The sequence below is a fragment of the Notamacropus eugenii genome, chromosome 5 (genome assembly GCF_028372415.1).
Source record: "Notamacropus eugenii isolate mMacEug1 chromosome 5, mMacEug1.pri_v2, whole genome shotgun sequence".
In the NCBI taxonomy this organism is placed as follows: Eukaryota; Metazoa; Chordata; class Mammalia; order Diprotodontia; family Macropodidae; genus Notamacropus; species Notamacropus eugenii.
In genome coordinates this window covers 92,235,054-92,262,377 of record NC_092876.1, presented here as the reverse complement: position 1 = coordinate 92,262,377, position 27,324 = coordinate 92,235,054, and the positions used below count along the sequence as shown (strand labels likewise).

Here is a 27,324-nt window from a genome sequence, read left to right as displayed (position 1 = left end):
TATTTTCTCATTGCCCTAGGCAGATCTCTAAGACTACATACACAGGATTAGTGCAGGTGGTTCACATATTGAGCATTTCTCCCAGTGATAAATAGCATATTCAAGGCACTGAGCTAGGCACAAAAACATAAATGAAAGAGTCTTTAACCTCAAGGAACTTAGGTTCGATTGATTTCTGTATGAAAGGATGTTTTTCAACCAGATCTTTCTCAGACCCACTGTTCCATCTTACATGCACAAAGCTTGTCCTTCATGCTAAGAATACCATTTCCTGTTATCTCCACATTCCTGGATCTTTGCTTTCTATCATGCCTTAGTTTTATCGCTACCTCCTCTATAAAAAGTCTTGCAATTTGAACTCTGACTCATTTCAAAAAGTGTGAAAATTGCTTTTGTGCATGTTATATCATGTACTACAATGAGAATAGTATACAATTTGCCGCTGGCTTTTTTTTCCAAAGGCAGAGATTGTTGTTTGTGTGCCTTACTATCTGCAAGAAAAATCATTATGATTTTCACTAGTAGATTTTTAAAAATTTCTCATTTTTAAAATTTAATTGAACTGAATTGAATCGAACAAGTCTAGTGGTCGTTTTGTCTCCAAGATGAGCATTGTAGTATCCAAATTTCAATCCAGATGATTCCTTCTTTTTGAAGAGTGGGTAAATACACAGTTTAGTGACAACCTATGAGCATGATATCTCTTCTCAATAGTTTGGACTTCACATTCTGCCTTCCTGGTAATAGAAATCCCTGGACTAGAGGTCATCCATATGGGATTTTCTATTCTCTTTAGTGTCATGTTTCTAGTGACCTTGGCAGGCTACATCACCATCTTGCTGGTTATCTGGACTGAGAGAAGCCCTCATGTATCCATGTACCTCTTTTCAGCAATGCTGGCAACTTCAGACCTGGATTTGTTTATCTCCACACTGTCCACTCTGCTACGGATCTTCTGGCTAGTGTCCTGGGAAGTGAGTTTCCCATTCTGTTTCACCCAGATGTTCTTCATCCACACCTTTCAGGAATTTGAGTCCATTGTTATTCTGGCCATGACCTTTGACCATTATGTGGCTATTTCCAGACCCTTGTACTATGCCTCCATCTTTACCAGTGAGGTAATTGCTAAGATGGGTCTGGTAATTTTCATACAGGCAATAGCAGTGCAGATCCAAGATTCCTTCCTACTGAGGAAGCTACACTTCTGTTGCTCTAATGTGCTTTCCATCTCCTGCTGCCTACATACATCCCGATATCATCAAGCTCTCTAGCTCAAACACCAGAATCAACAGTATCTATGGTTTCTGTGTTGTTGTTTCCACTCTTGGCCTTGACTTCCCCCTAATTCTCCTTTTCTACATCCTGATCCTAAAAGCCATTTTGGATATTGCATCCTTTGGGTGGAGGGGTGCATGAAGTCCGTCATGGCTAAAGTGCACTTCCTCATGCCCTCTGTCATTATCCCCATTGTCTATGTGGTGAAGACCAAGCAAACTAGGGATAGGATCATTAAGATCTTTCTTAAGAAAGGATCAGCGAAATTTTAAGTAAAAGGTGCAGAAAATAAGGTGATGTCTTGGCTGCAGAAAATTTTAAGCAGTAATAACACTCCCTAAATTTCAGTCTACTTTTTTCCTTTTACCCTAGGTAGGCAATTTAGAATAATATCAACGACAAAATACTGCTTTCAAAAAAACAAACAAGCAAAGAAAACAAACAAACAAACAAAATCTTCTGCTGGCCTAAGTATTAAGCAATTGCTGTGGTTCTGTTGAGTCACAATAGCATATAGTTAATGATCAAATCAGCATTTTATAAACTTACTTTTTAACTAACATTATTATGCAAATGAAAGTCAATCCACAGCATTTCATTTATACACATAGCCCCCAGCACATCAACTCAGCTACATCATTCTTTCCAGAGTAAGTCTGTAAAGCTCAGAATCATTTGAGTTGCTTCAGTTGCAGTTCATATCTCCACTGCCCCATCACCACATTTTTTCATTTTGAATGTTGATTCTAAATAAATAGTGATAACAAAGTGAAGAAATGAAACATAAACTACTTTAACTTCATTTTCTATGTAACAAATATTATTGTTTGTGATTAAAAATTTACAAGAACAAAACAAGGTTTGAAACACGGGAATGACAGTTTTGTTTGGTCAGTGCAAAGTTGAGCTTGCACATGAAATATTTAGTGAATTAAAGTGTCCTTAAAGTATTGATTTATTCTTACTTGTTTGTTTATTTAACATGAAGTCCTTAGTTCAACTATAAAATATTATGAGTGAAATAATTTACTAGTTTCCAAGCTCATCCTTTTATATATTTTTCCAGTTTTATTAGAATACTCCTATGGAAAGATATTCTTAAGAATCTCTCCCAAATTTCTCACTATTTTAAAGATTTTCCTAATCATGCTTCTGTTACTACATGTGAATATTTTTTGAAATTATTATTAATTAAATTTTTTATCCAATTAACTTGTGCAAAGATTGTTTGAAAACTTTGGCTCTGCTGAGTATTAAATATGAATATAAATTTTGACAATCATTGAAAAATTCCTAGAAATTAATGTGATTGTTTATTCATTATTGTGAGAGATCAATATGTAGATTAAAATTTCCCCTTATTTAAAAAAAGCATAACAATGCAATGAAAAGTTTTAATTTGTCACATTTTCTCTTTGAATTGTAATAGTTGCTTGATTTAATTTTTCCTCTGATAACTGTATCTAAGAAGCTCAGTAAAAGAAAACTTTAACTACATTTCTGTTTTTATTATTCTTTTTGTTACCTGATTATTACTGGAAATGATTTTGTCATACAAAGATGTTAGTTGTGAAAAGATGATGTGCTCCAGGTGACAAATATTCTAAATACACCAGTGTGGGGTTATACACTGATGGTGTTGATGAATAGACTAAACTATCTTTCATGAAATTCTATTTCAGTCTCTTTGAGACAAATTTCAAAATTTTCCTCCTGTGGTTCTATGATTATAGTTTGTTTAGAGTTATAACCCACTTCTAAATCAAGAAAGAGGAGGTATTGCTTTGGAAGTGACAGAGTACATGAGAAATTCTAGAGCAATTATGTTGGAATACAATCAAATACTTGAATATAAGAGTGTTACTAGTACTCAAGAAAAACAGAAAACACAACATGAACAAGTACAGTGAAAAGTGTTCTGGATTTGGAGACAAAAATTGCATGTCAATTTTTACTTTTTCACTCTTTTTGCTTTTATTGATGTCCTTTAAAATGTCATCATATTTTTCCCAGTATCTGTCCCCATCCCCAGAGCCATAACCACCTAACAAAATGAATTCTTATTGACAAAAATGAGAGAAAAAATCACCAGAACCAATTATTTCATTGAAACAATCTGAAAACATGTTCACCATCAAGACTTATGAATCTCCCTCCTCCACCAAAGAGTAAGCTGGGAGCATAATTTCCCATCTCTTCCTTTCAGTCACACTATTCTTTGTAGTTTTGCAACATTTCCTTTTTCTTATTTCTTTAACACTAGTGTAGTCATTAATTATATTGTTTTCTTGGCCCTGTTTATGTTACTCTATATCAGTTCATGTAGATCTTTCCATGCTCCTCTGTGTTCATCACAGTCATAATTTTTTTTTTCTGAGCAGTAACATTGCATTATATTTGTCTCCAACAGTTATTTAGTTATTTACTCATTCTACAGTCATTGGACAGCTACTTGTTTCCAATTCTTTGCTATCACATGAAATGCAGCTAAAAATATTATAGTGTAGAAGGAGTCATTATAATGAATCACTTCTTTGGAGTGTAAGTCCAGTAATGGAATCTCTCATTCAAAGAATACAAACCTCTTAGTAACATTATTTGTAAAAGTCTTCATTGTTTTCCAAAATGATTGTATTAATTCATAGGTTCACCTACAATACACTGGTTTATCTCTCTTTCTACAACTCCTCCAAATTAACTGTGACTTTTAGTGTGATTTTTGTGATTTTTAAGGTGTGAAGCAAAACTTCAGGAAACTTTTGAATTCTATTTATCTTGATATGAATGATTTGTAGTATGCTGTCATGTTTTTTTTTTTCTTCTCAGAGTCTTAGTTCATATCCTTTGACCTATTGGTGAATAACTATTATACATATATATACTCCACACACACACACACACACACACACACACACACACACACAGCAAATACTTTTAAATATATATATAATGAATGACTGCATACACATACATGTTATGCACATATACATATAACAAATAAATTTAAATATATTTGAAATACATAGTTTTATATATTCATATAAAACAGTTTAGCAAATAGTTTGATGGTTTTATATGTGTGTGTTAATTGCTATATATCTTTCTTAAAAATTCCTTATTGACAGTTTTAATAGAATTTTTTTCCCTATTTGAATGATTACCTTTTAATCCTAAGTATAGAAGTCTTTGAGCTTAATATGACATATTTTATCTTTCATTTTATCTATCACTTAATTACTTAATATTTCCTTCCCATAGCTGGGAATGGTGTAATATCTACATCTCTTTCATTTAAACAAACATAGAATGATCTTTTTGTATATTAAGATCAGATATCCATTTAGAATATATCGTGGATATAAGGTGCTGGTCCGAACCTGACTTCTGTTGGACTGCTTTCCAGTTTTGTGAATATTTTCTTAATCTAATAGAGAAATCTCTTGTAAGTAATTTCTTTACATGTGTGCTCAGGACTTGGGAAACTGAATAAAAAATGAAATGAATATAGAGAACATAGGTAGAGAGGGATCTAATGTCTTTTGTACTCATATTTTGTAATAATCTATTGCACTTAGGGATGGAAAGAAAATTTCTCCTTAATTCTCTCTTTCATCTCAGGGGAAGAAGCAAACTTAAGGGTACTTATGACTTGAAAACCTTTAAAATCCTCAGATTTTCCTGGCCTGACTGTAATTTGGTCCTCTTAGAGACACGTGAATCAAAAAATTTGTGTCTGTTTTTCTCTGTTCCTGCAGGCACATTCAGTCCAAAAGGTATAATCATACCATTAAACAGAATGTTGACTAGCACACCATAGAAGGGAATTCCAATTTGCTCTTCCCTTTCCTTTCAGGGGAATAACTATTAGGAATTCTCCCCCAGGAAGTCTCTGCACATGTGACCCACTGCGGGCCCATACAAGCATTTATTAAGGGACTATTTTGATAAAAACTAAGCAAGGCCTAGTGTCTACAAAGGTAAAAAGGAAAGAGCTCCAGGACCTCATGTACCCTGCATGCTACAGGAGGGAAACAAAATATGTAAAGATAAGTAAATACAAAGTTCTTTGGGATGTGTAGGGGCTGGGAAGAGGAAAGAAAAGTCTCATGAGTTTTGAAAGGACTAAGGACTTCCAACATGAGGAAGAGCATTCAAAGTATGGGATACAATCTATGTACATGCATTTAGGAAGGAGATAGAGGGCTTACGTGAGTTCTGTGTTGGTTGCAAAGTAAATGTGCATGTCAGTGATATTATAAAGCCCCATTTCATATACATGTGTTTGCCTTAATTTCTTTCAAGGAGTAATATGAACTTTGAAGCTACTGAGGTTGACATTTATGTGTTGTCATATTTTCAGTACAGTAAAGTATTGTCAAATTCAACCGAAATGCTCACCCCCATGATGGTCTTTCACTGAAAATATGGGTGAACTTGTTAAGCAGATAGAATTGAATCATAAATCGATAACTTTCAGGAAATTGGACTTCCAATACAAAAATGAAAACCACTACCCATTAATAGAAAATTAGTTCAATTAAAAGTTATTTTGGAACAATAAAAGAATCAGCTAATGGCAACTTAAAGCATGAGAGTCAGCTTGTCTTAATGGACTGACCCTGTTAGACAGGAAGACCAATTCTTGATTCTCAGTGCTCTGGTAACTTTTTAAGATTCTATATTATGATAACAATAATAAATTTAATTTTTAAGTGCTTATCTACATTATTGAGTTTTCTCAGAGTTTGCAATTTATTTTTGTGAATATTTATATGAATATTTGTGAAATTTCAGGTTTGAATGTAAATAAGTAAACAAGACATAGCATAATCTTTCAGAGAAGTAGGATACCCAGATGAAAGAAAAAAGTATAAACAAAATCAAATAGAAAAGCAAATGGTGTAGAAGATACAACTTGCAGTGAAAACATGTGTAAGAGAGGAGAAAGCAGTAAAAATATTCTTTTTCCTGGATGTTCTTTTGAATCATTCCTGTGGGTTGTGTTGATATTCCTGGTTAGTGAGGAGTAAAACAGAAGTGAATTTCTGAGTTTTTTAGTCTGCAGGAAAAGGAAGCTTCCATGAAGGGAAGGAGAGAGAAGGAAGGAGAAAGAAGATGGATAGAGGGAGGAGGAAGAGGAAGAAGAGAGAGACAGAGACAGAGACAGAGAGACAGAGAGAGAGAGAGACAGAGAGACAGAGAGAGAGAGAGAGATTTAACTACATTTCCCAGCACATATCTCATCATCACTCTTCCAGAGGACAATTCCTTAATGATAAAGAATAAAGGGGGGTAAGTGGAGAAAGAGCAGCAAAACAAACTATTACATTAAAAAAAAAACTATTATATTCAGGATTCCACACCCATATTCCATCACCTCCATAATAAAGTGTGCTAGTACTTTGTCATGCTGCTTCTTTGAGGAGAACCTTAGTCTTCATTACTGCATGTAATTCTGTTTCTGTTGTTTGATTGTTGCTCTTTGTTTTTTGTTTTTAATCAACAATTAATTGAATTATTAATTAAATAATTAACAATTTTTATTGTTAGTTATGTGTATTGCTTTATTGAACTTTGCATCTGTTCATCTATATTCCTATGTTTCTTTGATTTGCTTTCATCTATTGTTTCTTATAATATAGCAATTCAATTCATGTACGAGATGGACTCAGATAGTGAGTTCCTCAGGACCTCCCTCTGATACCTTTTGTTGCACTTTTCTATTCTCTTCTGCTTTATTTTCTTATAATTCAGAGTTCACTGCCCTTCCTTCCCTAAATACATATTCTTTCTAAAGTGCTTCATAAATAATGTTGAACTGAATTATGCTGGTTTTACCTTCCATTTCTAATTTTATGTTTTTTTCTAAAGTATAAGAAAAAGGAACACAGAAAGCTCTACTTTCTTATAACGGAGATGTGCAAGAAGTGCTCGCTCTTATATCATTTTTCTCTCTGCTTCTACTTCTCTTCACTAGCAATACTGTTCTTTTCTACATAATCATTTGACTAAAAAAACGCTAAATAGTATTAGACCTCCTAGCCTAGTATAATAGCCTCCCAATCTTCATTCAACTTTGAATCTGTTCCCTTTCCAATTCATACTTCGCACAAATGACAAAATGATCTTCCTGAGGCACAGAATTATAGGATGTGGGGTTGCCATGGCTAATCCAATCCACATGCAAAAGAATTCTTACTTTCACACACTTGACAAGAAGTTGTTTAGCCTTTGCTTGAAGGCCACCAAGGAGCTTCTGATGGTTTTACGCTCTGGGGGAAAATACAGCTAGCTTAATTCCACTGCTCAGTAAAGTTCCAGTGGCTCTCTATTCCTTCTCAGATCATTTATTTGGCATCTAAAACCCACAGCAACAAAGATCCAATCTATCTGTTCAGATTTGTTACTTATTATTCTACACACTTTGGGATCCAGCCAAACTATCCTTGCTGTTTATTTTATGAGATCTTACAACTCCAGTTGTTGTGTCTTCAAACAAGCCATTCTGTTTTCCTAAAATGAGCTACCTCCTTACCTTTACCTTGTAGAATGACCAATTTCATTCAACTCTTAACTGAAGTGACATCTGTTCCCTGAGGTTTTTATTTAACACCCCCTCCTCCCATTTTTAGTTCCTTGTTCAATCTATTATTACTTTGTATTTTTATATATTGTTGTGTAGAATTATATGGGTAAATTTTATTGCCTCTAATAAAATCAAGCAAATTCCTTGAGAGTAGAATTGACTTTATTTTTCTTTGTATCCTGCAAACCTAGAATAGTACCTGTCACATAATGAGCATTAATAAATGCTTATTTATTTATTCTTGCTCTATTCAATAAGACTTGATTATTTCCTTTGTGCACCATGTTTCAGTGGGCATGGAATCAGAGAGATAGAATCATAGTATCACAGAAAGGAATCCTCCTTATAACATAGCTAATACTTAAGTGGTCATCCAAATTCTGCTCAAACCCCTACAAGAAGGAGAAGCCCATTACCTTTCAAGTCAGCTCATTCCACTTTGGAGCTGTTTTAATTCCTAAGAATTATTGGTTTCAATTTAATTGCTACCTCCTACACAAACTCGCTAGGCTGCCCAGGGCAACCCAAACAGATCTGTAAGATTCTAAATTGCAGGCATCAGTGGATGTAGTTTGTATATGGAGAGTACCTGAAACTGATGGATTCATAGATCTGGAACTCTAAAACCCTAAATGTACATATTACAGCAGTAGGTACTATGAGAAAAAGAAAAATAAATCCCTTGTTATCAAGAAGCTTACATTCTCCTATAGATATATACCATTGATTCATCTGTCTATCTACCTATCTATCTATCATTTATTTATTTATTTATTTTAAATTATATTTGCCTCCAATTACATGTAAAAAGATATTTAAATAGTCAAATAATTCAACATAACTTGAGGGAGAAAAGGGCTCCAAAATATGAACATTAGGCAGGATTCTAGTAAGAGGCTGCACCTGAGTGACCCCTTTGAAGTTGCTAAGAATACCAAGAGGGTAAGTATGAGAGAGTAACTCTACCCAGGTTTTTAGTCACTTAGCTATCACTTAATAAAGATTTCCTATGTACCAATCACTGCATTAAGCATTAGAATATAAATAAAAGGGGAAAACAGGGCAGACAATGGAAAATCACATAGGTAGGATATAGCATACCAAATCTGAGGACCAGCTGGCAGTCCAATTTGGTTAGCCCATAGAATGTATTCAGGAGAATGATGTAAAATCATTTAGAGAAGGGAGGTCAAAGCCAAACTTTGAAGGGTTTGAAATGCAAACCTGAGAAATATATGTATTATCCTAAAGGTAATAGGAAGTCATTGAAGATTCTTACAAAGCAGAGTGGCATGTTTGCACATTGGCTTTAGGATTATTTTGTCACCTTTGTGCAGGATTCGTGAGTTACTGAAAGTAGGAGCTCAATTAAGGTGGTGATGTTATGATCCAGGTTAATCCATAGGCTATTATTAATAACATCTCATTAATTAAATATAATAGCAATTTATATCATGCTTTGTAAAGACTTCCCTCACAATTTGTTCTTCAGTCATTTCAAAGATGTTTGCCTTCATGACCCCATTTGAGGTTTTTCTGGCAAAAATACTGGAACAGTTTGTCATTTCCTTTCATAGTTCATTTTACAGATGAGGAAATTGAAGCAAACAAGGTTAAGTGATATGTCCAGAGTTACACAGCTACTAAGTGTCTGAGGCCAGATTTGAACTCAGGAAAATGAATCTTCCTGACTCCAGCCCTGCCCAGCACTCTATCCTCTGCACCACCTAGCTGCCTGTTGGCACAATTACATTGTGAGATAATGTAGCAGATGAAGAAACTGAGACTCAAATTCCTCCTGGTAAGGAAGTAATTCATTTGTTCTTTAGGCTTATCTATACTGACTTGATATGTCACAGGTTAGGGAGTTCAACTCATGAACAATGCTGAAATGACCAATGATGAATGGGATTAGGTGAAGTCACTCCTAGAGTTTCAAAATTCCAGAATCATAAAATAGATTTTCTGTCTTGTATCATACTCATCAATGAGTCATTAAGATTTTATTCAACAACTACTATGTGTCAGGCACCGGGAACACAAAGATATAAATGAAACTGACCCCAAGGAGGTAACAGTCAATTAATATCTGCTTGAAAGGACACTTGAATATTGGTTGTTTCCCAAAATCAACAGTACATGAGGCAGGTAGGTGACCCAGTAGATAGAGCACTGGGTCTGGTGTTAGGAAGACCTGAGTTCAACTTCAGTCTCTTGATCCTCAGATCGTTACTGACTCTGTGACTCTGAGCCAGTAGGTTATCAATAAATACTTTTTTTTATTTTAAAATACTTATTTTAATTTATTTGTCAGTCTTTTTCAAGGCTGAACATTGTTGCATCATGTTCCAATGCCTGTGACTCAAGAACATTCTATCTTTTTCCCCTCCCAGAAGAAACAAATACAGAATTTAGTGGCACACAGTGGCTGTGATGTCTCTTCTGAATGCAACAGAGTTCAGATTCTCCACCTTCCTAGTGACAGGAATCCCTGGACTAGAAGCTATGCATATGTGGCTTTCTATTCCCTTTACTGCCATGTTCCTACTGACCCTGACAGGCAACATCACCATCATGCTGGTTATCTGGAACGAGAGAAGCCTCCATGTTCCTATGTACCTCTTCCTATCAATGTTGGCAGCCTCAGATCTAGGTTTGTCCCTCTCCACATTCTCCACTATGCTAAGGATCTTCTGGCTGGAGGCCCGAGAAATGAGTTTCCCTGCCTGTTTCATCCAGATGTTCTTCATCCACACCTTCCAGGTTTTTGAGTCAGGTGTGATTCTAGCCATGGCCTTTGACCGCATCATAGCCATTTCCAAACCCTTGCAATATGCCTCCATCCTTACCAGCGGGGTGATCTTGAAGATTGGGCTGGCCATTTTGATACGAACAGTTGCAGTGCAAGTCCCTCTTCCCATCTTGCTGAGGAGGCTTCACTTCTGTCGTTCCAATGTGCTCTCTCACTCATACTGCCTACATCCAGATATCATCAAACTCTCCTGCTCAAATACCAGGATAAACAGCATCTTTGGCCTATTTATTGTCCTCTCCACCATGGGCCTTGACTTCCTTCTCATTCTCCTCTCTTATGTCCTGATCCTAAAGACTGTGCTAAGCATCACATCCCATGGGGGACGCCTCAAGGCCCTCAATACCTGTACCTCCCATGTCTGTGCTGTGATTCTTTTCTTCACTCCCATGATCTGCCTGTCCATGCTGCACAGGTTTGGGCCAAAGCTTCCTTCCCATGTGTATGTACTCATGGCTAACATGCACTTCCTCATCCCCCCTGTGATGAACCCCATCGTCTATGTGGTGAAGACCAAGCAAATCCGAGATAGGATCATTAGGATCTTTCATAGAAAGAGACCAGAAGAGTCCTAAGTAACATTTATAAAGTGCCCTTTTAAGGGAAAGAGTTTTCTTTATGCCAAGATTATCTGATCATTGCATTAATAGACTGAAGGGATGAAGAAACTTAAGCCTAGGGAAATTCAATTGCTTGACTGAAGTCACACAAAGAGAAAGCATCAGAGGTTGAATATGATCCCAGGTCTTCTGAATGCACATCCCGTGTTCTGGTTAATGTAGCCCACTTCTTGAATGACTGAGAGATTTAATTAAAGGCCCCCTGATGTTTCTTCAAACTCCTAAGAGTCTACAATTCAGTGATGAGAAGAATGAAATAGTCATTCTTCCTGCTTTATTGTTTTGTGTGGTTGGGTTGCCTTGATCTTTCTAGCTCTCTACTGTTTCCCTTATCATTAATCCATGTAGAAATATAGGATTATATAAAACGTCAGGGGACGTTAGCAAGAAGATTCATTCATGCATCAGGAAATTGGATTTGGTTCCTTTTGAGGTCAAATCAAGCTGTAGTTCTTTTAAATTGAATACAAAGTTATACGATTTTAATTCTGGTAAGCCAAGAGAGACTGCACCTAGCTAGGTTAGGGTGGTATAGATGAAAGATTCTGGAGCAATTATGTTGGGTAATGGCAAAACATTTGCTTCTAATTTCTGGAACTCAAGAAAAGCAGCAGATATTATCAGAATGTGAGCAGTTGCAATGGAAAGTGTGCTGGATTTAGAGGCAGCAGAAATCAGCAGGAATCTTGGATCTTTCATTTTCTAAATGGCTGATCTTGGCAGGGTTGTTTAATTTCTCTGGATCGCACATGGTCCATTTCATGTCCAAATCTGTGATCCCATTGAGAATTTTTTGCAAAAGGGAAGCCTCTTTGCTATTGACACTGGGATAAAAACAAAATAACACCCACACAATTGCACATACTTAACCAGTTCATCAGTCACCAACCTACATTAAAACTATTTCTGATCATTTGATTGATCTGAGACGAATTAAGTCAACTTTAAATAGCCAATTATCTATATATTGTTCACCTGTTTTCATTTTTCTGCTGCTGGAATAAAAACTTCCTCATGGAGGAACAGGTGTCTTCCTGTCCCACATGTTAGTCATCTAATAAAATGTTATCCCTTTTCTGTGAATAAACTTCTTTTTCTTTGACCTTTCTCAGTTTCCTCAATATAATTATTATTGCTTTTCTTGCCATGTTTAGATTTACGTATTTCTCTCCTGTTTCATCTCTGATGACACTTAGGCACCACAACTGACATCTGTTTACCTGAGACCCTTCTGAATCAATGTCTCTCCTGTCAGGCAAACACATTAAAAATACAATCCTTTCTCATTCTTATTCTCTGGCTTCCTCCTGCATATTCAACATCACTTTTTCTGCAAATAAATATCAAAATACAAATCTCCAATACTGAAAAAAAATAAGCCACCTTCAGTCCTCTTCAGATGTTATCTATCCTTCAGGCTGCCTATATTCAAATAATTGCCAAATCTTGTTTAATTTACCTCCACAACATATCTTATATACATGCTTTCCCTCCATTCACAGAGGATTCTAACTTAGCTCCTCAGTTAGATAATATCTGTTTTGTTGTTTTTTCAGTCGTTTCAGTTGTATCTGATTCTTCCTGACTCCATTTGGGTTTTTGGTAAATATATTGGTGTGGTTTCCCATTTCCTTCTCCAGCTCATCTTACATTTAGGAAACTGAGGCAGACAAGGTTAAGTAACTTGACCAGGGTCACATAGTTAGGAAATACTTGAGGCAATATTAGAACTCAATTCATTCTAACTACTCAACCGCAGTTCCATCCACTGTACCATGTAGCAGCCCTAATCTTATCAATACTTACATATTTAGTTTTTTTTCTCCTCTGCTTTCAATATCTCTCCTTTCCAATCAGACTTCTATGCCACTGCCAAGACATTCTTTAGAAAGTTGAGATATGATCATGTTGTTCCCTTGTTCAAGAATATTCAGTGGTTCCCTATTGTCTGTAAGATAAAATATTAATTCCTTACCTTGATTTTTAAAGATCATCACATTTGGATTTCAATTTATTTTTCTAGAAAGCTATGGTACTCCACCTGATACATTCTACTTTTACTATGAAACAAGCCCCCATGTTCTTCGCTGAACTCAACATTCCAACTCTTGTTTCTCTCCCTTTGGATGACCCATTAGTCTCCTTGCCTAGAAAGTCCTCCCTCTTCACCTCCACTCTTAGAAGTCTGCTTCTTCCTTTCCTTCTTCCTTTCTCCTTCTTTCTTCCTTTCCTTCTGACTCAGTGTAACTTATATTTTATTTCTGATCCCCCAAGTTCTTACTGCTTACTTCATGCTCCAATTTTTTTGTATTTCCTTACCTATGTCAATAATGTTACCTCCAGTAGAATGTAAGGTCCTTGAAGCATCACAATTTGTCAGTCTTTTCTTTGTATATCCAGCATCTAGCATAATGCTCTACACACAGGTGGTGCTTAATAGATTCTTTTTGAACCATTTTATTTTTTCTTTTTTAATATTTTATATTTTCCAAATTACACAGTGAAACAATTTTTAAGATTTAAAAATGTGTTGAGCTCCAAATTCTATCCCTCCTTCCTTCCCTCTCTTCTTCCCTCCCTTACCTCTGAGAAAATAAGCAATTCAGCATAAGTTATACATGTACAATCATGTAAAACATTTCCATATTAGTCATTTTGCATAAGAAGAATCAAATGAAAAGGAAAGAATGAAAGAAAAAAGGAAGTGGAAAATAATATTTAGTTTTTATTCAGACAATATGAGTTCTTTTTCTAGAGGCAGATAGCATGCTTCATTATGAGTCTTTTGGGATTGTCTTGGATCATTGCATTGCTAAGAATACCTAAGTCACTCATAGTTTTTCACCAAAGAGCATTGGTGTTACTTGTACAATGTTCTTCAGGTTCCTCTCACTTCACTCTACATCTGTTTATGTAAATCTTGGCAGATTTTTTTTTCTGAAATCATCCTGCTTGTCATTTCTTACAATACAATATTACTTCACAGTCATATATGAAAGTTCATTCATTCCCCAGTTTATGAATATCCCCTTGATTTCTAGCTCATAGCTACTACAAAGAACTGCCATGAATATTGTTGTAAAAAATAGATATTTTCTCCCTTTTTAATCTTATTTAATATTTAATTTCCCCAAGCCACATACAAAAACAATTTTAACATTTTTTCAAATTTTGTGTTCAAAATTCTCCCCTTCCCCTCATTGAGAAGGCAAACAACTTGACATAGTTTATACATAAGCAGTCATGTAAAACACCTTTTCATTAAGTCATTCTGTGAAGCAAAAGACAGACAAAAAAACCCCAAGAAAAATAAGGTAAAAATAAAGTATCTTTGATCTGCATTCAGACGACCAGTTCTTTCTCTGGAAATTGAAGGCACATTTCATCCTAATCTTACAGAATTATTTTGGATGATTGCATTGCTAAGAATAGCTAAGTTATTCATAGTAAATCATCATATGCTGTTACTGTATACAATGTTCTCTTGGTTCTACTCATTCACTTTGCATCAGTTCATGTAAGTCTTTCAAGATTTTTCTGAAAACATCCTGATCATTATTTCTTTAAGCACAATAGTATTCCATCACAATCATATACAGCTTGGTGAGTCATTCCCCAGCTGATGGACATCCCCTCAATTCACAATACATTGTCACCACTAAAAGAGATGTTATAATTATTTTTGTACACATAGGTCCTTTTCCTTTTATAAAAATCTTTTTTTGGGATACAGAACTAGTGGTTGTATTGCTTGATCAAATGGTATGCATAGTTTCATAGCCCTTTTGGCAGTTCCAAATTGCTCTCCAGAATGGTTGAATCAGTATACAACTTCACCAATAGACCATTAGTGTTTTAATTTTCCCACATCCCTGTAGCAGTAAGCACTCAAACATGCACCAGGGTGGAGGGCTGTTCTCATGCGTTCTTAGGTATGCATTCAAAAAAGGAAAATGACTTTTAAAGGATTAACAATAATTTTAGTCAAGCACGTGTCATTCCTTTAAGCGAGTATATATATATATATATATATATATATATATATATATATATATATATATATATATATATATATATATATATATATATATATATATATATATATATACATATAAATTTAAAAATTAACTAAGTAAACTGAATATAATAAATAAACTAAATATAATAATATGATGATACAATAATTATAATATAATATAATAATAATTATAATAACATGACTATAATGTAATAAATATAAATAAAATAAGTAGATAAAATAAATTTATATATGATTTATATAAATTTATATATTTATATTTATAAATATATATAAGTAAGTACATATATATATATATAAATATATATATCATTCAGTTAGTTTAGGGAGTTAGCACTCTAAATTTCAAAGAAAATACAGAGAAATCAAAAGATCAACAGACATGGCTTCCTCTGCCTGAATTCAACAGACAATTGAACCCAAACTGTCTGACCATAGTTACCAGTGAGGGAAGCGCAACATCTGGGTTCTGACATCTGGGGGGCTCCTTAACTGCTTCCCAAAGTTCTCATCTGGCCAAACAAACACTTCCAGTCAGTTAACTCCAAAGCAATCAACAGACATGGCTTCCTCTGCCTGACTATAATTCAACAGACAGGTAGAGCTGTCTGACCATAATTACCAGAGAGGGAAGCATGACATCTGGGCTCTCAGAGCTGGGGGGGAGGGGAGGGGAGAGGGAGGGAGGGTCCTTAGCAGCTTTCCAGAGTCCTCATCTGGCACTCAAATCTTCTCACCAAAAACTAAGCCTCAAAGTAAAACTTCAACTCAGAGTATATATACCTTTTTTAGAACCAGAGGGCATCATAACCCTTCCCCAGTGCCTCAATAGAAAATTAAAAAGTACTTGGCACCCTCCTACAAAACAAATTCAGATCCATCAGTGAGTGGGAAAGGTCTTTAATCACATTAAAATAATTAACAGTGCAAATATATACAGTGTTTCTATCCAAAGAAACCCTTCTTTCTGTACTTTACTCCTTGTAAAGACTCTTGATTGATAAAGTCAAGATTTGATCAGAGGCACTTGATTATACTAAAATAAAAACAGCAAAAGATCCTATTTTGATTACCATCACAATCCCCTCCAATTTTTGTCATTTCTCCTTTCTATCATATTAGCTCATCTGACAGGTATGAGGTAGTAGCTCAGAGATGTTTTAATTTGAATTTCTCTCATCAATAGAGATTTAGAGCATTTTTATATGACTATAGATAGCTTTGATTACTTTGTCTGAAAACTGGCTCTTCATGTCCTTTGACATTTATCAATTGAGTAATGGATCTTATTTCTATAAATTTGACTCAGTCTTCTCTGTTTAATAAATGAAATCTTTATCAGAGCAACTCGCTATAATATTTTTTCACAGTAATAACTACCAACTATGTATTTTTCTAAGTCTTATTTACCCCATTTATCCTACTCTCTTTCCTTTTATCATATCCATTTTCAAAAGCGTTTTGCTTCTGACGTTTTCCTCCCCTAAACCTCCCTCCTTTCTATCAGCCCTCCCTTCTCTTATCTCCTACCTTTACATCTTTCAGTACAGTAAGGAATTTCTATATCCAAATGAATTTGTATATTATTCCCTCTTGAGTCAATTCTGATTAGAGTAAAGTTCATATGATCCATTCCCCACTTTGTCTGTTTTCCCCTCTGCTATGAAATTTCTTTCAGGGATGTTTTATGTCAGATAATTTATCCCATTCTAGTTCTTCCTTTTCCTTTTCCCACTACATTCTTCTTTCTCATTTCTTTTTAGATAATTGTACCATCACACTTAACTCACACCTGTTCTTTCTATCTATGTGTACTCCCTTCTAAATGCCCTAATAATTAAAAAGTTTGGAAGAGTTATGCGTATTATTTTCCCATAGAGGAATCTAAACAGTTTAACCACATAACATTCCTTTTAATTTTTCTTTACTGTTTGCTTTTATATGTTTCTTTTGCATCTTGTATTTTAAAGTCAAAATTTCCATTCAGTTCTGGTCTTTTTACCAGAAATGCTTGAAAGTCATCTATTTGATTGAATATCCACTTTCCCCTAAAGACTTACACTCAATTTTGCTGGGTAGGTGTTTCTTGGTTGTAATTCTATCTCCTTTGCCCTCCAGAATATCATTCCAAACCATCTGATCTTTTAATGTAGAAACTGTTGAATCTTGTTTTATCCTAACTCTGGCTCCATGATATGTAAATTGTTTCTTATTGGCTACTTGCATTATTTTCTCCTTGATCTAGAATGTCCTTGATAATTTCTTGAAAGATGATGTCTAATCTCTTTTTTTCATCATGACTTTCAGGTAGTACAATAATTCTCAAATTATCTCTTCTGGATGTATTTTCCAGGTCAGTTGTTTTTCCAATGAGATGTTTCAGACTGTCTTCTATTTTTTTCATTCTTTTGCATTATTATTGTTTCTTGATGTCTCATAAAGTCATTAGCTTTCACTTGCTCAACTGTAACTTCTTTTTTTTTAGTATTTATTACACAGACTTTCTTGAAATGTTAGTTTATTGCTGTGTATTTTGAACCCTCTTGAATTCGGTTGTGTATATAACAATGCTTTATTTCTTATTTTGTATTCGTTTTAATATTTGAGTTAACAATATTTTTTTTCTTTTTTTAAATGTAATTAATATGTTCTCAGTTTTCAATTGTAATTTCTAAGAAATTATTTTCTTCAGTAACATATTGTGCCACCTTTCTTATTTGGCCAGTTCAACTTTTTAAGGAGTTCTCTTCAGTGATGTTTTATATATCTTTTTCTATTTGACCAATTTTGCTTTTATAGATATTCTCCTCTTTGCTTTTTTTGCCCCTTTAATCATTTGGCCTATTTTGTTTTATAAGGTGTTGTTTTCTTCAGTATTGTTTTGTGCCTCTTTTACCAAACTGGTGACTCATTTTTCATGATTTTCTTGCATCACTCTCATTCCTTTCCCCATTTTTCCCTCTACCTCTCTTAACTGATTTTTAAAATCCTTTTTGAGCTCTTTCATGGTCTGAGAACAATTCACACTTTTCTTTGAGGCTTTGGATACAGGAATTTTGACTTAGTTGTTCTCTGAGTGTGTGTATTGATCTTCCTTGTCACTGTGGTAACTTTCTATGGTCAGTTTTTTTCTGTTGTTTACTTATTTTCCACCTGTTTCTTGATTTTTAACTCTATGCTAAAGTGTGGCTCTGCTTCCCAAGTGGAGGGGGCACTGTCCCAACCTTCTGGTTCTTTTCTTGGTTTTTTTGCAACTGTTTTCAGAGGTAATTCTGGGTACTTTTAAGTTTTCGGTTCTTCCAAAGTGGTATGGTCTAGGGAGAGGTATTTACTTTTCTTCTGTATTGTATACTGGTTTGTGAGCTATCACAAACATTCTTTTCAACTCTGGTAGTGTGACCAGGGATCTGGTTCTCCTGCAGATACAAGCTCTTCTGTGCTAGTGTTCCTTCTTGCCCTGGGGCTAAGACCAAGGACTGACACCCAGATCCCTATATAGGCAATGCAACAGGGTCCTTCCTCCAGTGCTAACAAAGGGACCCCTGTAAATCATTTTCTTACTCATTGTCCAATCCCCTTATCATCTGTGGGCTGAGAAGTTTGGAAATAGCCACAGGTGGCACTGATTCAGTCACCCTGAGCCTTCCTTCAGGTTTGTTACAGCCTGGTATACAGTGGCAGTACTTGCACTAGATCATGCTCCTCTTTCACCCTGGTGCAACAGAACTTTCCTGCCAACCTTCTAAGTTGTCTTGGAGTGCAAAATTGTTTCACTCCTCATTCCTGTGGCTTCTGACACTCTAGAATTTGTTAAGTCGTTATGAAAAGGTATTTGGAAGAGTTTGTGGAAGAGCTCAGGAGAGTTCCTACTTTTACTCCATGATTTTATCTCTGCTTCTCTGCTTATTGAATTGTTGAACTGATTTGAATTCAACTTTTCTTTTCAATGGTATCTAGGCTAAGGAATTACTCTTGAAAGGGAGTTCCCCACTGAATACCTTGACTGAAAACAACTAGATGACAACAACAAAAACAAATTAGTTAATTGATATAAACACTCAAGAACATCAGTGAGTTAATTAACATGTATATTCTTTCTGCTATAGAGAATGGAATGTGGTTCCTGCGAAAGGATAGTGAATTCAAGTTTCAAACTTAGCTTAGTGGAAAGGAAGGCTGTGACTGTGGAGATCAAATTATCTGGCACTGAGGCATGATCTGAAGTTCCTGTACTTACTATAAGTTCACTCTCCATTTGGGGAGACTCCTTTCTTAAACATAAGTATTTGCATTAAGAGGAAAAGCCCTTGATTTGGAAGCAGATTTCCTGGGTTCAAGGGATGACTTTGGTGCTTATTCCCTAATGACTTAATCTTAAGATTTTGTAGGTGTCACGATTATAATCACTCACCTCATCATTTCCAAGTTATTTATTATTATGTGTACTATGTGATAGGGGACAGGTCAATGAGAGTTCAACCTTTATAAGCATACAGAGTATGCTGAACTTGAAGTGAGCAATTCTTTACATGGACTTCTATATGCATGCTCATTTCTAGCTCTGATGTAGATCAAAAAGAGCTGCTTTACCATGTGAGAAGTGGGTCAGTGGCAGTCATAGAATACCCACACATATTCCAAAAGTCCTTTATAGGGGTTGAATAAAAATAATCTGCATTTTACAAATGTATAAAATGAAAAATAATAGTTATGCCTATAATTAATAAGTATGTGAGGTGAGATTTGAATTCAAGTCCTCCCAATTCAAGGTCCAGAGTTCTATTCACTCCACCTGGCTGCCAGCTATCAACTAAATTATTCTTCATAACTTCACTTAAAATGATTAATTCATAGAATACATTGGATTTTATAAGTATATATGTATAACTACATACATATAAATGCATGCATGTATATTTAGGAGAGAGAGGTTCCTTTTTGGGGGTCTGAGGCTCAAATACTGAACCATTTTTGGTTTTTATAAGTCGTTTCCAAGAAATTTTATATAAATATATATATAATATATTATTAATATTATATATAATATAAATATAATAATATAAATATATATATTATGGCAGTGTAATATGTGTATATATACACATATTACACTGCCATAAACACACTGAAAGGAAACAAAAACAAGTTAACTTGCATAGAGCTAATTAACTAAGTGGGGCAGTCAGTTGCTGCATTGGAGAGAGTTGGATAGAGTGCCAGGACTGGAGTCAGAAAATCCTGAGTTCAAATCTGGCCTCATAGACATATAGCTATGTGACACTGTGCAAGTCACAACCTACTTTGTCTTAGTTTCCTCATCTGTTAAATGAGTTAGAGAAGGATATGGCAGACCACTCCAGTATCTTGGCCAAGAAAAGCCCACTGAATAACTTGACTGAAAACAACTAGATGACAACAACAAAAACAAATTAGTTAATTGATACAAACACTCAAGAACATCAGTGAGTTAATTAACATGTATATTCTTTCTGCTATACAGAATGGAATGTGGTTCCTGCAAAAGGATAGGGAATTCAAGTTTCAAACTGAGGCTACCTGGAAATGAAGGGTATGGCTAGAAAGATCAAATTCTCTGGCACTGAGGTGTTACTTTGTTTATTCAGTGAACATTTATTATATACCAATTGTGTACATAGCATTGTGCTAAATTTTAGAGAAAATACAGTACTAGGTAACACAATGGGCCCTGATCTCATGATCCTTACAGTCTGGTAAGAGAAGGACAAGAACAAAGATAATTATTATTAATATTAATAATAATAATAAAATACATACCATATTTAAGCAAGTTTTGGATTGACCACACTTCACTTGTAGGTCACCTCTCACTCTGTCACTTGACTTGGTCCCATATTTAATCTTGCTATTTTGAGGTAGAGAATCATCCAGGATTTATGTTTTGTTATTTTATCATTAATGAACAAATTTGCAGCCATTTTTTATTTGTTCCTTTTTATTGCATTTTCACTTGAACTCCATCTCAATTTTTTATTAAATAAACTAGAAAAATCTTTCAATCCTAATAGTACTATTCTTAGTGCTGTCTAGTTTATCTATACCAACTAGATGCAGGGGAGGGGGGGGCAAGTTGAGATTGTATAATATAAATTTATATATGGATCCAGGCAGAATGTTTACACAATTTTCTCCACCTTCATTATGCAGCATAATGTAAAAGGAACAAAAGAAGTGAATGGTCGCAATGATCCAGGGGTGGGGTTTGGCAAGACATTGTTGATTACATGATGAGGGAAGTTAAAGATTCAAAAGAGGAGGCAATAGTAGAGTTCAATAGTTCACAAGGGAGTCAACAATGAAGATATTACAGAGAGAATTGAAGAGTCAAATGATCCAAGGTTACAGTGTGGATGAAAAGTAGAATTTTGTAGGAGAAAACAGATGGGGAGGTAAAAAGCCAATAGATTTTAGTCAGACAAGGGAATTTATTCATTCTCATACATGGAGATGGTACATTTGTAGGTGATGGCAAGATCAAGGGTATGCTCACATTTCTGTCAGGCTGACATAGAGTAAAGAAGTAGATTATAGGAAATGAATAGGTTGAGGAATTGCACAGTTAGGAAGTTTGAGAAAAAAAGTAAATAGGTTATGTTGAAGTTTCCTAGCATGAGGGCAGGAGGTAGGGAGGAAAGAAGAATTATGAGTGAAGAACCAAATTGACAGAGGAAAGAGAGTAGTCTGTTTGTCTGTAGACAGTAGCTACCAGAATTTTGATTAGGTGGTAAATATCAATAGCTCCCCTTAGATTCTGTGAAAAATTGACAGTGTATAGTATATTCTAGAAAGTTCCTAATGGTGGCTGAAGAAGTGGGAAAAAAGTAGGATTTCGGTAATTTATTTCCTGAGAGAGGGTAAATTTAATTCCTGAGGAGAAATAGGAGTATTCTTAAGAGACTTTAACTGGTATCTTGAATGAACTGAAATCATGTAATTATATTTCTAGAAGTGAATGAATCCATTTGCTCTTATACTAAGGGGTAAACATAACTCTGAATGTGATCTTTTGTACAGGTAAAATATTGTGAAAACATGTCTTTATCTCATTTTTATTTCCTATGTTGTTAAGGTATACATTTAGTAAATGTAATTTTTCATCATAAGAGATAAAGGAATTTAACATGTAGATAGAATACTATTAGGATAGGAAATTTTTTCTAGTTTATTTAATAAAATATTGAGATAGGATTCAAGTGAAAATGAAATAAAAAGGAACAAATGAAAAAGGTGCTGCAAATTTGTTCATTAATGAAAAAATAACAAAGCATAAATCCTGGATGATTCTCTAACTCAGAATGACAAGATTAAATATGGGACCAAGTCAAGTGATAGAATGAGAGGTGACCTACAAGTGAAGTAGGGTCAATCCAGAAGCTGTTTGAATATGGTATGTATTTTATTATTATTAATAGTAGTAATAATAATTATCTTTGTTTTTGTCCCTTTCTTACCAGACTGTAAGGATCATGAGATCAGGGTCCGTTGTGTTATCTACCACTATATTTTCTCTAAAATTTAGCACAGTGCTATGTACACAATTGCTATTTAATAAATGTTCACTAGATAATAAACCTAATGATAAATGAAGTTAAATGGAGACTCCAAGCCCTAATCACTTGCTTTCCTTCAAATCTGGCTCTGCTGCCTCTCATACCTTCATTATAACTTCTGACTTCTTATATCTTCTCTTGTCTCTCTCTGTCTCTGTCTCTCTCTTTCTGTCTCTCCCTCCCTCTCTCTCTTTCTCTCTCTCTCTCCCTCCCTCCCTCCCTCCCTCTCTCTCTGTCTTCCCCACCCACTCAGTTCATTAATTACTGGATTCTCTTGTGACCCAGCCTCCATCATTGGTGAAGTTGCCTTCATGGTAGGAAAGAGAACAGAAAATAAAAATAATAATCTGTGAGATTCTTCTGGAAAAATAAATTCTCAGACATTCTACTGTAATTTTTTCTTTTCATATCTTTTATACTCTCTATAGTATTTATCTTGGTAGATTTTATATAGGAAGATATCTTCCTGTTGTATTTATATTAAATACTTCTTGTTAACTTTGTAAGACTCAAAACAAAGATATTCTTGTTTAGTCCTCTTTCCTTGGTCAGCAATCGCATATTTTAACTCACAATATAGAAATCCAAGTAATGCTCTCAGGCACCATCTTCTTAACCAGAATAGAATGGATTAATATCCAGGGAGAGTTTCCCTCAACCTCAAGAGGTGACAATCCAAAATAAATTATAGGAAAACATTTATCTCCATTCCATGTAGCAATATGCACATATTTTCAGGATAATTATATATAAAGTTTTTAAAGGAGACATATGTTCTTATGGTGATGCTGTATCTTGAAGTATCATCTTTGAAAATTCATATCTTCAACTGATACAGAGGGCAATAGAAGAGTACAAGGTCAAGGGAGGCTATTTACAACAGCAGTTTAGTACAAGAAACAACATGCATCTTTGAACAACATTGAAATATATATTTGATCAATAAGATGGATTAATCATATAGTAAGAGTAATGAATGGATAGGTCAGTGCTATAGACCCAAGAAAACTTGGGAATCCCAGGTATATCTAGGTAGAACTATCTCTAGGACCAGCTCTGATCAACTGTTCTAAACTGTTTTGTCATGGGCCCTTTTGGAATTCTGGTGAATCCTATAGACCCCTTCTAAGAATAATGTTTCAAATGCTTAAAATAAATAAATAGAATCATAAAGGAAGGTAAATTTATTTGAAATAATCTTCTCAACATATTTTTATAGAAAAAAACTATTTCATTCAATATTAAGAATCTTTGTTTTAGATGATCCAAAGAGAATACAAGAATCAATCACAAGTAGCATGACAAAGTGAATTCAAGAGAGCTATCAGTGGTCTTCTAAAAATGGTTAGGGAACTTCAATCAAAGTACAACCCCTGGAAGATTCTATACCTCAAATTGACAAGATTAAATGTGATAACAGATCAACTGGCAAGATGAGGGGTGACCTACAAGTGTGGTCTATCCCAATATATTTACTTCAATATGGTATGGATTGCTTTTTATTATAATTATTTCTGCTTTTGTCTTCTTCCTACCAGACTGCAAGGACCACAAAATCAGAATCAGTACATATCCAGAAATCCAAGGGTGACCATGAGACCAATGTGTGTAGCACAGTGGAAAAGGAAACACAGTACAGAGTAGAATTTCTTCATTCCCAAGGATGTTGACCTGTTAATTACATAAAATAGATTGAAGCCTTTCATGAAAATGATTGTGGAGTATTTCAATTACATATGAACATGGAATAGATAGGGACACTTAGCGTTGAGATATTTTTTCCCTATGTTCATATAGTGAAATTGATAAATTTCTGAAATTGATTTGGGAAGAAGATAAGGCATTCCCAAGAGTCAAGGCCTCATTCATTGGTATTTTAAAGTGTCCTTAAGATTTTCTCTAACAAAGATTGCTTTGCTATAAGTCTGCTTCTAAGATTTCACAGAAGCAAATGGTTTAGTAATGATTAATTCATTATTCACTAATAAAATGCTATAGTTTTAATGATCTGTTTGCTATCTATGAGTCAGAGATGTTAGATTGTTACCATAATATTAGATGGCAAATGTAGCAATCATTGAACTAGCAAAATTCTAATATGATGAACAAATGATCAGTAGGTCTTTCAAATTAAATTTTCATGAAATTCGTGTAATCCAATAGATAGGCATATCACTTATCAATATCAACAATCACGGAAATAGCAATGATATCATCATTATCTTCAATGTCTTCCTCACTATCTACTAGGTTACTATTTTAGTGAATTAGACTATTTGCTAATAATTGCTATTAGCTTAAGTTTCTCTCCTGCTCTGAGCAACTCTGGCTTTGTTTTCTTCCTATTTTGGCTGAAAAAGTTTAAGGACATGGGTGCGAATTTCATGATTCTTGATACAATAGACAATGGGGTTGAGAACAGGGGGAATCAGCAAGTAGACATAACCCATAAGGACGTGAATCACAGGAAGGACATATTTCCCAAAGTGGTGGATGATGGATACACCCAGCATGGGGATGTAGACCAGCAGCACAGCACAAATGTGGAAGACACAGGTATTGAGGGCCTTGAGCTGCTCCTCTTGAGATGCAATGTCCAACACCATGATGAAGATCTTCAGGTAGGAAAGAAGGATGAACAGAGAGTCTATTCCAAAAGTAAAGATGATGACAATGAGACCCGTGATTCTGCTGATCCGATTGTCAGAGGAAGAGAGCTTAATGATGTCTGGGTGCAGGCAATAGGAATGAGAAAGGACGTTGACCTTACAAAATTTAATCTGCCTAATGAGCCATGGTGCTGGGAAGATTGCTAAGACGGCCCGAACTAATATGCCTAAACCAACTTTCGTAATGGTGGAATTGGTCAGGATAGCTGTATACCAGAGAGGATTAGAGATAGCCACATAGTGATCAAAAGCCATGGATACCAGGATGCCTGACTCCATGAGGGAGAAGACATGGATGAAGTACATCTGCACAAGGCAGGCATCAAAACTGATTTCCCTAACATTAAACCAGAAGAGCTTGAGCAAGGTGGGCAGGGTGGTAGCACAGATGCCCAGGTCACTGGCCGCTAGCATGGAAAGGAAGAGGTACATAGGTTCATGTAGTGTCTGCTCCTCCCAGATCACTACAAGAATGGTGCCATTGCCCACAATGGCAATCAAGTAAAGAAAGCAGAACACTATAGAGATCTGAGGATGAAATGCTTCCAAGCCAGGAAAGCCAGTCAGAAGAAAAGGTCTGAAGTGACTGGTGTTGAATAAGGTCATTATAGTCAGATGTCAGTGCAGCATTCTCTAAGTCCTGGGTCCCTAGAGTAAGAGAGGTCAGACTTAGTCTACCTTATTATCATTATTTTTTCCAAGCAGACTTTCTTTGCCATCTTTTTGTGTTAGGCTTTGTGATTGTCACCATATGGATATGCCCATTCCTATGCTGTGAAAGCTTAATTGTGAGACAAGTACACTGGTAAAAACAGGCATGTGAACAATAAGTACTGCAGACAACAAGGAAAACCAAATTTCATTTTCCTATAATTTGTAGTCTTATCCAAATTACATATTCAATTAGGCAATAAGCATTTAAGCATCCTCTGTGTACAAGATATTGTGTTAATCAGTGGATAGCAATACAAAAGTGAGACATTCCCTGACCTCAAAGAGCCTACACAGTCCTGGCAGGGGGAGGAGTGTTGATACTCTTTTCACAGGTAATACAGATTATATAATAACAACACCAGAGTAATGGTGGGGCGTATTACCTGTAACTAGGGAAATCAGGAAAGAGGTAGAATTTGAGCTAAGCATTGGAGGGAGATAGTGATTCCAAGAGTCTCAGAAGGAGAGTATTCTAAGCTTGTGAGATAACCTCTGCACAATCATCAAGGTTGAAGATGGAATGTTGTACATAAGGAGCAGCAACCAGGACAATCTGTCTGGATCACAGGGTACATGAAGGTGAATAATTTTCAATTAACTTGGACAAAAGCTGGAGACAGATTGTAAAGAGCTTTAAATGCTAATGAGAGGAATTTATTTAATAAATGAATTTAATCTTTCCATTGTTGACATCTTCAGCCAATAAAAATATTTTTCTCTATGTTGCTAATGTACCTGAAATTATTTTCATATCTCTCTCTTGTATTCATTAACTTATTATGTAGCCTTGGTAAATATATCTATTCTCTCCCATTAAATTAGTCAGAAGAAAAGAGAGAACTTCCTAAAAAGACAAAGAAACTTTGCCTTCTTTGGAAATGTGTAGCTTTTCTCATAATCTGTAAATAGATGTCCCTTCACAAGAGGGTGAACAATTCTTTGAAACTTTCATGGTATCTTCTTGCCAATTATGTAAACCCATTATGAAAAGGAAGTTGAATTCACCTTCCTCTGAGAGTA

At 35.1% G+C, this 27,324-nt stretch overlaps 2 protein-coding genes and 1 pseudogene across 2 annotated transcripts; 2 read left to right on the top strand and 1 right to left on the bottom strand.

Moving 5' to 3' along the window:
* Positions 1-694: 694 nt before the first annotated feature.
* Positions 695-1,547, top strand: LOC140507594 (olfactory receptor 51L1-like; annotated as a pseudogene).
* Positions 1,548-10,294: 8,747 nt separating this feature from the next.
* Positions 10,295-11,248, top strand: LOC140508762 (olfactory receptor 51G2-like). Its single transcript, XM_072616638.1, has one exon. The coding sequence runs from the start codon at positions 10,295-10,297 to the stop codon at positions 11,246-11,248; it is 954 nt and encodes a 317-aa protein (XP_072472739.1).
* Positions 11,249-25,263: 14,015 nt separating this feature from the next.
* On the bottom strand, positions 25,264-26,196 carry LOC140508761 (olfactory receptor 51L1-like). The gene has a single exon (XM_072616637.1). It carries the CDS (start codon positions 26,194-26,196, stop codon positions 25,264-25,266), a length of 933 nt encoding a protein of 310 aa, XP_072472738.1.
* Between the last annotated feature and the right edge of the window lie 1,128 nt (positions 26,197-27,324).